Source organism: Tyto alba, unplaced genomic scaffold, assembly GCF_018691265.1.
Source record: "Tyto alba isolate M040663 unplaced genomic scaffold, T.alba_DEE_v4.0 Super-Scaffold_5, whole genome shotgun sequence".
NCBI classification, from domain to species: Eukaryota; Metazoa; Chordata; class Aves; order Strigiformes; family Tytonidae; genus Tyto; species Tyto alba.
In genome coordinates, this window is record NW_024881326.1 from 8,790,987 (window position 1) to 8,804,187 (window position 13,201).

General features: G+C 37.5%; 1 protein-coding gene across 6 annotated transcripts in view; it reads right to left on the bottom strand.

The window, feature by feature from the left end:
- Positions 1–13,201, bottom strand: part of MTMR1 (myotubularin related protein 1) — a 40,489-nt gene that overhangs the window by 4,330 nt on the left and 22,958 nt on the right. For all 6 annotated transcript variants that reach the window (XM_032995995.2, XM_032995992.2, XM_032995998.2 and 3 more), the window contains one exon: positions 11,992–12,168. In XM_032995995.2, coding sequence (XP_032851886.2) covers positions 11,992–12,168 — 177 coding nt within the window. The remainder of the gene's footprint in view (positions 1–11,991; positions 12,169–13,201) is intronic.

The following is a 13,201-nucleotide window of genomic DNA, read 5'->3' on the forward strand; positions in this document are numbered from 1 at the left end:
TATATCATGGCCAAAGGAAGATGCAAACCACACTGGTTTTTGCAGCTGCATCTGTTATCTCAGACAAGCAGAGAGAGACCTTCTCTTCTTCCAAATGCCACAGAAAGGGCAAAAAAGTTCGACTGTAAATTGTTTTTAATTTATTTTATCCTATATAAACTAAAATTGTTTAAAGCTTTTGGAAAGAGCAAGATGGGAAAATAATTAAATTGGGCTGGCAAGACAACCGTGGGGAAATGCAGCAATGGGAAACCTACGGATCGCTAGACGTTGTTACCCTGGACTTCTGGAATGCCAGGCTCCAGGGAATTGCATTCACCCGTGATCACTTCCTACTGCTTCAAAGTGATTACAGGGCTGGGATGCACACCTGAGCATGAAATTTTCACATGGTTCTACGTGAAGAAGATATCAAAAACAAGAAAGGGTTTATCTTCCTTCCATCAACACACAACTGAGTCACAATTTAAGTTTTTGTGAATTCTGGTTTTGTAAAGAAAATACATAAAAAATCCCTGAATTTCCTTTTGATACTTTCAAAACCTAACACTCATGTTTCTGAAACAGGAAAACTCGTTTAGTTCTAACTTAGAATAATAAACCAGTATCAAACAGTCTGTTTTCGGTCAACAATTCTTTGGCTGTGTACTTTTTCCTTGTTTGTGGCTTAGCCCACGAACAGAAACTTCAGTGTATTCACAAAGTGCTGCTCCCAGTACCCTGGGAGTCATCAATTAATCCAGCACATCATCTACACCAATTTTAAAAGCGTAACTTTCTGAGTCTTCAGCAGAACAATCACTGCACACCATCAAGCTCCCAATGACCCTGGAGTCCTGCCTTCACAATGCAATGAATTCCTTTCCTTCTTGCAATCTGCTCCTGCACCCACCATAGAAAGTCTTTAGCAAGTGAGGCCACAAGTCTACAGACAGCAGCCTCCTTCGCTAATTAAACACAAAGCACACCATCCAGACAGCTAATCTCATTTTTCTGAGGTGGTCTACAGAAAATGTATACTCCTAAAAACATGGCAAAACTGAGTCTGGTGATGAAGTTTGTCTAAGATGCTCTAATACACACTACAGAAAATTCAAATTTCAGTGAAGACCAAGACTTTCTCGAATTAGCACGCCCCCCATACTATCTTTTTTCTTCCCTCAAGTAAAAGATTCCTTCCTAATACACTCCCACTTCAGACTTCTTCTTTATGAAGACATTTTCCTGAAACACTCAGGTCTCTCACAGAGTGATTTACCATTGGTATCATTAGTCACGCAAGCCCTGGGTCACAGGAGATTTGTACACCTGATTTCTGCACAACTTAATCATGATTCAGCATAACAGGCCAATTTCTCTTAGACACCTTTCACACGAGCATTTGCTGGTGTGTTCCGCTGCACAATGCTCAAACACTCATAAAAAGTTGTTCCATACAACTGGCTTTTGGGGAGCCTACTACAAATCCTTTCAGGATATACTACACAAAAGCTGCTGCAGAACTTGGCATGCTGTGTAAAGTGCTTCAAGGAGGAAAAGTGTGGCTGCACATCTCAATCCTTCTGCATTCCCCCAGAACCTAATTCAACAAGACACATGCCCAAACTCTGAAGCAGGTGCTGTTCTCCCTACACGTCCATCTTAAAGAACAGGACTGCCTTTAAATGAATTAGCCAAATGTCAATAATGACATTTAAAAAGTCTGCGTATATTCAAATCACACAAAAATTAAGATTGCAAAACTGTGCTCTCAAAAAATCAGGAGGTGTCAGAATGAAGATTATATCTCCAAACTCAATTCAGCCTTCCTGTACATCTGTATAAAATCATTGGTTAAATAAACATTAAAATACTAGCTTCCCTCTTGTATTCCTCATTTATTCAGTGCGCAGTTTGATGCTACTCAATTAGTGAGCAGTTATTCAATATTTAGTTTTCTTTGCAGTGTCTGACCCCATCCTTTATTTATTCTTCTGAACTTAAAATGCTTAAGTTTCCTTTTCTGTACTTTCATCTCACGTCAAGAAAGAAATTTATTTCTGCAGCACCCTAATGAGATACAGGAGTACTAACACTCCGTTTTTACAGACAAGGATCTGAAGCAAGCACCTCCTAATTTTGCATACCCTGGATCTCAAATTGGTTTAACAGAACTTACAATTTGGCCTCATTGATATCAAGGACACCCAGTAAATAAGGAGCACACACATGGTGACCACTCTGCTCCAGGTGATCTCCCTTACAACAGAGGAATCCTGTGGCAAAGGCAGGGAGAAACTTCATTTCTCCAGAGCAGCACCCTGCTCCCTTACCCATGGGACAATTCTTCCTTTGTCTGCAGCTGTGCCCCTCTCCAGCCTACCCTCCCAGACTGTATTCCATGGGTTGAACAGAAAGCAAAGACCTCCAACACTCGGAGCATTATTCACTCCTAGTTCCTATTCACAGGTAGTGACAAGTCTCTCATAGACTCTGTATCAAATCCATCTCTCAGACCTTTTACTCTCATTTATTCTCAGTCCTTGAGAATTCACTGAGATTGTTCCAGCCTCAGACCTCCAAATTGGATGGACTTCTTCCAGGATATGAGCAGGCGCGTTTTTGAAACATAATCTCTCTTACTACAATCTCATGTTTGCCCTAGAGATGGAATATTTACAGAAAAACTGCCCCTAGCCCCAACAAAAGAAGTCTACAATACCATATTTTCATATGGGAAAACATTTTTCTTAGTCACATTCTCATAAGCAACTGAGCCTTCTTGGATGAAGTTTTACAAAACAATTAAATCAGACACACATACTTGGTGACTCAACACAAATCACGAGAGTCCACCAAAGCTGTAAGCAAGGCAGAGTAGAGTCTTACAATGGGGGGGAGCGGGGGGCGAAGGGGAAAGGGTCACCTTTAAAATGTTGGCCATTTTTCAGTAAGTGCATGTTAGATGCAAACACTGCAAGACAGTTCTACATAATTATCATCACGCCATTTCATATGGCAGTGTAAACACAAATGGTTTTCTAATGTCAAGTTATTTCCCAGGAAAAGATTCTTGGCTTGCCATTGAACACAGCACCGTGTAGATGCACACTGATGTAAAACAATAAAATTCCAAAACCAGATTTCACACACTAACCTTCCGATACATACTTTAATTTCATGAAATAACATGTCAAATTCAGTCCAGAGAAATCTTTAGCACTTTCAGAGTATTTTCAAGCAGCTGACAGTAATTGATTTATTAGTGATAGAGGTCTATGTCAGAATTACATACTCATGGGGTAAGAAAAAGGTGGTATAGGCAGATGGAGGATATAAAAAAATATTATAGAAATTCTTATAAAAAGACCTGAAAAGCAGTCTGGCTTGAGGAGCTGTGTTTTCTCCCAGATGTCTTCAATTCTGCTACTGTAACTTCCCTTTTTTGAAAAAAAAGCAGCAAATTCAAATGTGAAAGAATGAAAAGATAGACAATGGTGCTAGAGGGAAAAAGGGGGAAAATGCTGAAAACAAAGCTTCAGTCTCAAGTAATGTGGTTTTTGTTTTGTTTGGGGTTTTTCTGGTTTTGTTTTTTAATGAAAGCAGTAAGAGAACCAAATAGAGCTGGAATTCTGCAACTTTCGGGAAGCCTCCTTCCATCTTAGAAGGAGGAAGAGTAAGAAGATGAAGCATCTTCAAGTGAATTCTGTCACAAAACCCATTAAAATAATAATAATTTAAAAAGTTTTGTTCATTTCCACATTTCCTGAAGACTTACTCCCAGGCAGACCTGTTGCTGCCAGTGTCTCCTCATACCATCCTGTGCAAATTCTTACAGATAACTATCTCCATTTTTGTCACTTCACACCATTATATTTCAGCATGCAATTCCTCTCTCAAACAAAGAATTCTTCAGAAGCAAATGGGTCCAACAACCTTCACAATAACACCTGTAATGGCTTGCTGTGAACAAGCTTCTCCTTTACTTTGCCACTGGTTAGAATAAAAGGAAGTGGAAGAGTGACAGATTCTGTAAGGAACAAGAAGTTTGGAGCAGATCGTTTATTAAAAGACCTTGTTACCACCTTAACCCTAGAAGTGTATACTTGCACAGCACAAGTAGTGTCTCCACGGCAAGCTTTTATTACAGTCTTGTTAAGAAATCATATAATTGATTTGACTGAGATGAATTTGTTGGGAGTCTGACAGCAGATGTACTGTTTTCCACCCTCTCATCCTGCCTCTCAAATTAGGAGTGGGAGCTCAAAAGATGACTCTGGACCTACCACCCAGTCGCATTCAAGTTATTTTTTGCTGTTCTACTCCACCGTATCGATATCAGATTTTCAGAAGAGTGTGCACCCTTTCCTTTGTAGCTCCAGCTTCCCGGTGTGCTGCCGCAGTAATGCTGCTAGGCAACACCCGGCCTCTACAGCCAGGCCCCCATCACTTCTGTCCACACTCCAGGGGAAAGCAAAGACCTACTTCTACTGCACAAGAGGAGCCTACACAGATGAAACCTAACCCAGCAGCACATCCGTGGTTTTGTTGGGCTGGAAAATTGGCTGGGCCATTGCTCATTAAGTCTTCAGGATCTTTTTCACATGTTATTTAAACTATCACCTCAATGTGCTGAAAAACAATAAATTTCATTGCTGTTATTTAACCAAATATTACAGTAAAAAATAAAGTAGAAACATAAAGGTGAATATACTACATTTTAACAGATTTTGGTGGCTTAACCTCATAAAAAAATTCTGTCATTTGACTATTTATAAAAAATAAAATTAGATTTATCTAATCACATAAAATTTACTAAAAATAGATTAAGAAGTTCATCAGTCCAAAACAAATCTGGCATTTACATCTAATATAGCTAGCAATACAATCCAAGCAGGGACAAGAGTAAGGAGCTTGCCAGCAGCACTAAGTAGTGGGGAAAAGGGCTCAAATCCTTGGGAAGTCTGACCTGGCTGCAGGCATTAACCAAAAAGCTGACCCTGTAGAAGCTGAAGAATCTACCTGCAACAGTTTAAGAAGACTTTTCAGTGAGTTGTTTTCTTTATTTTTTTTTTTCTTTTTAATTGACACTGTAATATTGACTCGGGAACTAAGGATAATATGACTGAGACTTGTTGTTATGTTGAGACTATGATGTTGTTCCCCTCCCTAACTCATAACCAACTTTTTCCAGCCCCTTACCCAAACCCTGTGTCCCTAGTCCTTTTATCTGTCCTGAGCAATACCCTTAGCACTAAATATAAGCTTTATAGACTTATCTCAGTTGTCCATGATTCTAGCATCTTTTTGTTTGGTTTTAAGATCTCACAAGTTTTGCAGTCCCTTCCCATTCAAATTCCTATTTCTATTTCTATTCCATTACCTTTTTCTCACTGAGTTATGTTATACAACTATTTTTTTTTTTTTTAAATAAATAAAAAAATAATTCAACTGATCAGGAAGATTTTATTTAGCAAATTTCTTAGGTTTCTCTAGCTTTTTAACTTGCATTTTTACCCATTTCAACATTCTTTTAGGTTTTCAGTCCAACTTCTCTGCATCAAGCCATGACTAAACTTAGGACCTGATCCCCCTCCTCATAAACACATACACCTGTATCTACCTTCTCTTGCACTTCTTCCCTGCTACTTGCTGCTTCTCCCTTCCTTTCCTTATCTCTAAGAGTTGCCCTGTCTCCCCAGAGAGTTTCTCCTCTCTGGTACGAGCAGTCTGTTTCCCCTGTGACACTTGATATGATTCTCCCACTGCTAGTGGTAATTGCAATATTTGAAACCCCACCCCCAACCAGTAAAAAACAGCATAATTCTGCAAAATTGAGCGAGCCAGGTAACATTCTTCACTCAGAAAGAACTAATTGTAGGTTCCTGCAAATTAACCAGTTAAAATGGGTGAGGTTTTATCTTCCTGATTAGCTCGCTTTATTGCCTTTTTCAATTCAAAACCAGATACTTTTCCTACACTTTAAAGATAAGGTACCTACTGCCTATAATGAACTGAAAAACACTTTGAACACCGCTAAAGAAACATTCTTTATTGCTTAAAATACCACTGATATGAAACCATTTTTTAAACTGAATTATCCACATGTACATCGAAAGCAGAACCTGGTGTACGGTAACTCTCAGAACATGCCACTTCACAGTTACAATAAATTATTCCTGCCAGGTGAGGAGTTGAGGAAAGATAAAGTTGTGGGTTTTTTAATTATACCCACACAGAAACTACAATCATGCTATACAAGATACATACAACACCACATATAAAAACCATCTAAACATAAGACAGCTTCATTTCCTAAAAAAAATCAAACCCTCCTCTTCACAGAATCACTACAGTTCACTTTCAGTATTGATTTTCAGGTTTTCATTCCCAAGTAATCCTTCAGGATCCTGAAGTGCTTTTGGATAGCAAAATTTGTCAACACAAGGATAGATATAAAAGAAATTATAATAGCTACTCACTTATAGTACCGCCAAGTCTTAATTGGATGGGTATCTATTGTGTATTACTGTACTAGCTCAAGGACAGTCATTCACATGAAAATTGTTCAACAGTGAATGCATTTTGTCTTGTTCAGCAAGTATACTTTATCTATTTTAGCAACAGGGAAGAAAGGCTGCAGAGGAAAATGGTTATTTTAAATTCATTGCTTAAGACTAGATTTTTCAAAAACCTACTCTGTGCATTGGAAAGACAACAATATCTTTCACTTCAGCTTTTTGTTCCTCTTCATGAAGAGCTGGAACTCTGACAGACTTGCTTTTAAAACCTACTTAACAGTATACTCATAGAAAAAGGCAATTTCAAATTATGAAAACAGCAGTTTTCAATAATAATCAATACGTCCACACTTATTGTAGAGATATGCTCCTGGGAAACCAAGCAAAAACGCCTGGCCTCCTGGAAAAGCAATGATTAGCAAACAAATTATGAATCCTAACATGTGGGAACTGGAACAGAGATTTTTGCAAACAACTGCATAGATTTCCAGACTCAGGAAACTCCACATGCTACAAGCCGATGCCATTACTTGTTAAAACCTACAGCCCATTTAGATTTAGACATCTGATAGATGACAGCAACACTTTGAGTGCTTGCTCTTCAAAATACATTAGAAACTCACCAAAATGAAGATTATTTGCACAGTACTAGCTTCTCCTTTTCTATGTATGTTCTGACACTGTGCTCATAGGATACCGATCTTTTATTTTTCTTAAACAACTACAAATTCTTTCAGCACACAGGATAAACAGTTTGTCTATATTTTATTCCATATCAACTGAATGCTAGGAGTTTTATCTGTAGATGCAAGTTACCTGCAGTAAATCAGACTCTGGAAATCTTGACTTAGACACCAAGATAGAGAGAAACTATCAGGTACTCTAAGAAACTTGCCTTGTCTCACAAGAAACTCTGTGGTAAGTGCAGGGATGAAATCTTCTTAGCTAGGGCAACACTCAGTTATCTAACCCACAATGTGATTCCTTCTCCTGACATCTCCTGTCTCATTCTTTCATGCAAAAAGATGGACCCAAGACCATGTATCGTGGACCAACAATGTCAAGCATTTCCAGAGTCATGTGATGGCTTTGTCCTGCCACAAAATGGTGTTGAATCAAATGTATGAACTTTGAAAATATTACAACCTATGTCAACATGCTCAAAGAGGAAAATGCCAGGCAACTTGACTGAAGGCAGATATAAAAAACATGAACACCCCCACATGTGCCAGACGGTAAGACATATCCTGTCACATGCAGGACAAAGCATCTCAGTAATTATGTTTTCCAGTTTATTCTCAACAATTTTTCCAGTGACGCTTAGCATCTTATTTGTTCTTTTAAATATGCAATATTTTGTTTGTTATACTGAAGTTCAGCTGACATCCAATCACTCAACTGTTCAACACATCAAATCCTTCTGCAATTCTATACATGGCATAAAAAACCCCCCCAGCAATCACTGTAACCTATTTATATGCTTTCCAGTAATTTCTGTACATACCGAACAAACAGTTATTTATTCCTACCATTTCCTTTCCTTTTTTAAAGTCAGCTGTTAACCTATGAACAGACCTTCCCTGGCTTTTCAACGAAGTTCCAAAGACTGCCTTTAGCAGATGATCCCACTGCAGTATCTGAACTGAATTTCTACGTTATAGATGGTGCTAGCCTTACATTCTGGATGAAAGTACACACACACAAAGAAGAGAATGAATTTGAATTCTTATAGGGATCCCCATGATATTATCTCTAGCACTGTGGCCAAATTTCCAGAACAAAGCTTGAAGAAAAATCAGCAGGCATAGAAAAGTTAAAAAACCCAAAACAATTAAGACAACTTTAAGCCCTGTACTCCAAGGGTTAAAATGTCATTTCTGAGAAGGCATAAAACCAACTAAACATATCCCAGTGGACTATGCAAACTTTGTGACTAAAATATATCATTTTACCTGCCTCTCACATAGCAAGACACACAGTGAATCAAAAGGACCAGAACTTTAACTCATGCTCTGCATATATGAATGATAAGAGTATATTAGTTCAAAAATACTGCCCCTGCAGAAGTCATAGGAACATCATTGGTTGTGTTCTCCCCACCTTCCAGAGTTGCCCAAGCAGATAACTAACTGATATCTGGCAGCCAGAACAACTCACATCAGTGCAAAGAAGAGACCTGAACGACTACATAGAAAAAGAAAGAGAAATATATGAAATCAACTGAAAAAATTCCAAAGCATCATACTATCTTATCTATTCCAGACTAGTAGGGTCATCTGTAAGTTCAGGAGTAGGTACTCACAGAGCACACACCTCTGTGTGAGAGAATGAAAGAGCTTATCTTCCATATGTCACATACAAATACACATTTCTCCAACCCAAGAAAAGGGCAAATGTGAAAAAAAAAAAAAAAAAAAAATCTCAGTCAATGAACTCAAATAAGATAGGATTAAAATCTATCTAATTTTCTTGGGACAAAAAGTCAATAATGAGGTAACACCTCCAAACCAAGGAACATTTTATTTCAGTTAAGAATTAGAATGACCTTGTTGAAGCACAGTTTAGCAAAGAGGGACTCTACAAGAGATGTCTACTTTTAACCTGGAATTTTCCATGGTGTTCACTTCTCAGACACTTGAGCTTTGAACCGTATGGAAGGAGGCTGATCCTAATTGCACGGGATCTATTGCAATATACTGCAATCCTAAAATGGGGCACTTGATGCAAATAAACACCATCAAAATCTCCAGTTCAGCCTTCCACAAAACTTAGCTACAGATGAAAATATATCATTATAAGCAATCTTTTCTTTGCAGAACATAAGAATAATGCTCAACTCTGTATGTCCTCGTGTAATGAAGAATATGCCCAGACCTTACAGTACTGTTAAAGGTTCGATGAGACACAGATATTCAAAGACAGAGTACAACAATGCAAAAATAAATGGTTATATCCAGTTGGCATTCAGTAATTTTCAAATTAAAAAAATTAAAGGTGAGGTATGCTCATTTCCAATAGAAAAGTCAATGAACTGCAATGATTAACTTCTCTTGGTCCATTTAAAAATGTAAGCCTCATTAATCAAGCTGAAATTAGAAAACCTAGAATATTGCTTCAGACCAAAACCTGACCTGCTGCTCTTGCAAGTCTTCCATAATATAAAGTTGGTTGAAAATGGGTATCAAACATCCATTCTGATTATATTAAAGTATTATTATTAATCTTCCCTTAAATTCATCTACTAGTCATTTCTCCTTTTTGGTGAGCTCCTAGAAAACAATAAACATTTTCTAGTTTCCTGAAGATGTTTTTGCAGCTGATAAAACAGCACGTGAGGTTGCCTTGAACTGCTATTCACCAGAGACCACTTCATTCATGTTATTTCACTGTCTCTTATTTCAGCTGAAAACCAAAAGAACCACATTAAAAGGTATTCAACAAAACCACCTTTTATCAGTAGGCAGAGTTGTCCATTCTCTTAATAAATCCACTGATTAAGAAATTTTTTCACTGAAGATAAGTGAAGACCTGCTGGGCATCACAATAGTCACTGTCTTTTTTTGTCACTGAATGGATCTGAATGTTACTGAATCAGCTAACAGGGTGTGAAACTATGCAGTGCAAATACAGAAGAAAGCAAAATTAGTATATTGTGATTACAAAGACTGTTTGTTTATTTGTTTGCCTGAGTTTGTGCTTTCATAATTAGACTGGAGAACGCAATTCTGCAACAAAAAATTGTAATTTCAGCAGCAAATTTATCCAAGTAGATGTGAAATACTTCCAAATATTTGTCACAAATATCACATAAATTCAGGCCAGAGACAAGAGGAAAGGCATGATGTATCTTCACAAGACAAAGCTAATGTGGTAGAACTAAAAAGTTGAAACAGCTGCATTAGTACTTCAAGAAAAGGAGGTAGTAGTAAAGTTAAGGCAGTTACCAGGATCATCAAATTTTGTTACTTTCAGCCTGCTGATTTAAGGGACCTGTTCTCAAAGCCCAGTGAAAATCAACGATTCACACGTGCTGGAGTGCCTGGAGTGCTCTCCAACAGAAGTGGGCAGGGCGCTCTCCAACAGAGGAGCAGTGAGCAGAGCTTGCCACCAAGTATATGACAGTTCTGATATTTTCTCATTATGTCATCTCTTCCCCACCCTCATCTCTTTAAACAGGGACTAGCTTTCATATGTGTTTACAAAGCCTGCTCCCTTTCAGCGCCTATAGATCTCAATTAAATACAAGTAATAAACTGTCACTGCTGCAGGTCGATTATAATAAAGTGTGCATAAACCATGCAAATGTTTTTCAGCAAATAGGCTAAGGAACTTTGCTAAAAAGCAGTTGACAATTTTACTTTCAAACTGTAAATACTAAAATACACCATCTTTTGAATTTTAACACATGCTAACACCTAACAAGTACCTAACAGTCACAGGACTACATCAACCAAAACAAAACAAGTAAGGGAAACAAAGCAGCTCAGAGGAAACACCTCAGTGAGAAAGCAAGCAATCCAGACTTTTCCAGGACCTTAAAAGGTATTTCTCAGATGTCTGGACTTCTACCAGTGCACCGACCTTGAAACTTACCTTGGAACACCATCTTTTACAACAGCCCCTGACTTGTGGGTGTCTAATAAATTTGAAACTCATGTCTCATTCTAACTGCTAGAAGATAAAAGCAGCTTTCAAGCAGTCACTTAACACAGGTAATTTATCATAATATGCTTGGGGGTACCTTGGAATGTTACCTTAATAAAGAGATGGTATAGCACCCTCAGATATATTATGGTTGTGACACAAACTGAATGTTCTTTCTTCAGACTTCTAAGCACGGGAGCATATGGAGTATTTGTCTGACGAGATTTAGAGATTTATCTGAACAGCAGACATTACTTATAAGAACAAATACTGGATGAGTCAAGGAGCATGTATAGGGAGTGTTTAATCTCTAGCATGCCAGCTTGAAACTGTAAAGGTCAATTGAAAACAAGCATCTATGTGATGCTAAGTTTAGAGAGCCTACAAAATGAGCCAGCATGTAGTCCAATTCTTTCAGAAACTGCTGCTATATTTTATATCATTGCTGGCAAAGGGCAAAACATGATTAAAAGCAAAGGTACACTAAACTCTACAAGAAGGTTAAGGCAATAAAAGTATTAAAAAGTGTTACAAAGTATTATAGAAGTGTTATAAAAGTAATCTTCTGACAATGAAGACTGTTAATCTGTTACCTTTCAGAAGCCAATAAAGTGATACCATTAACTCCCCTATTCTACTGGTGACTTTAATTAAAACAACATTTTACCACGTTCGAACACATCCCGCATCTTCTTTGAGAAAATCACCATTTTTCCCTACTAGCTGAAATACATGCAAGAGATAAGCACTTCTGAGATTAAATGCTGCATTCGACACTATGAAAAATAATAACTTTTTCTAATCTCCGTGGTCTTCACTAAAATGTAAGTCACGTGAAAGCTCATACCTGAGGCCGCATCCTTGGGTTCCATCTGACGTAGTAGTTCACCCATAGTTCCAAATGGTTTAGACTGGCAACAGGATACAGGACATGGTTTTCATAGTTTACGTAGAAAGGATTTGTGAACTCATCTAACTGGCTGTTTATATAGGACCACAGCGATACAGTCTTTGTGCTTACCTCCTGATTGAAAAAAAAAAAAAAAAAAAAAATTAAATGGATTGAAAAACCTTAAAATATGAAGTTAATATCTACATATCAGTAATTTTGTTTGTGAAATTTACCTTATCTACTAGAAAATTGCAAGCACTCTGAGAACACTTCCAGCAGCTGATCATTAAACAGCCTTAGAACTTTAGCAAAACATTTGAACATTTATTCTGCTCCAAGGCTAACTAAGAAAGGAGATTCAGGCATAGTATTTTCAGACACTAAGGCTGAGCAACGAAAGTTGTACTGCACATAATTTACAGCAATGTTTACAGCTACCTAAATACATGGTTACACACTGAGGAACTTAAAATAAAAAAAGGAAATTAGCTTTGACAAGAGACTCAGTGAAGAGATACGTAGTTTGGAAGATCCAAAACAGCATCTATGAAAAATAATTATTCAACTCTGCCACTCACCCTATTTGCTCCTATCAATTGTTATTATGCTTTAAAATGCCTATTTTATCTTTAGTTGCACTTCTGAAAGTTGTATTATTCTACATGCATAGTCATGGTCAGATCAAAGATTGGAAATCTGAACTCACGTCAGATTCGTCTTGCAATTTTACACTCCTTCGGTGCTGTAAAGCATGTGTTTCTACCACTGCTGCGTCTTAAATTGCATTTCTTTATTGAGAATTGCATCTGACTATGAAAGAAAGCTGTCTGGCAACTCTACATTTGCTGAGAACGTGTTATTCAGCTCCATCTTGTGGTACTTACAGGCGACTTTTTCTCTACAGAAGTGGTACAGACAAACCAAAAAAACCATAACAAAGCTAAACATGGCAAGGAATTGTTACTTGCTTTAAAAAATATGAAGTATTAAAAACAACAAATTGAAAAGTAAGCAAAGGTGTACTTGGAATATATAAAAAACTTTTAAAATTACTTTTTCCAACTATTTTTTTTAAAGAGTTCTAACTTCATTCATTTAGATATTTGAAATTTTTGTAGTCTTCAACCATAAGTTCCATCTAATTATGTCCTAAAGTGACCTGCAA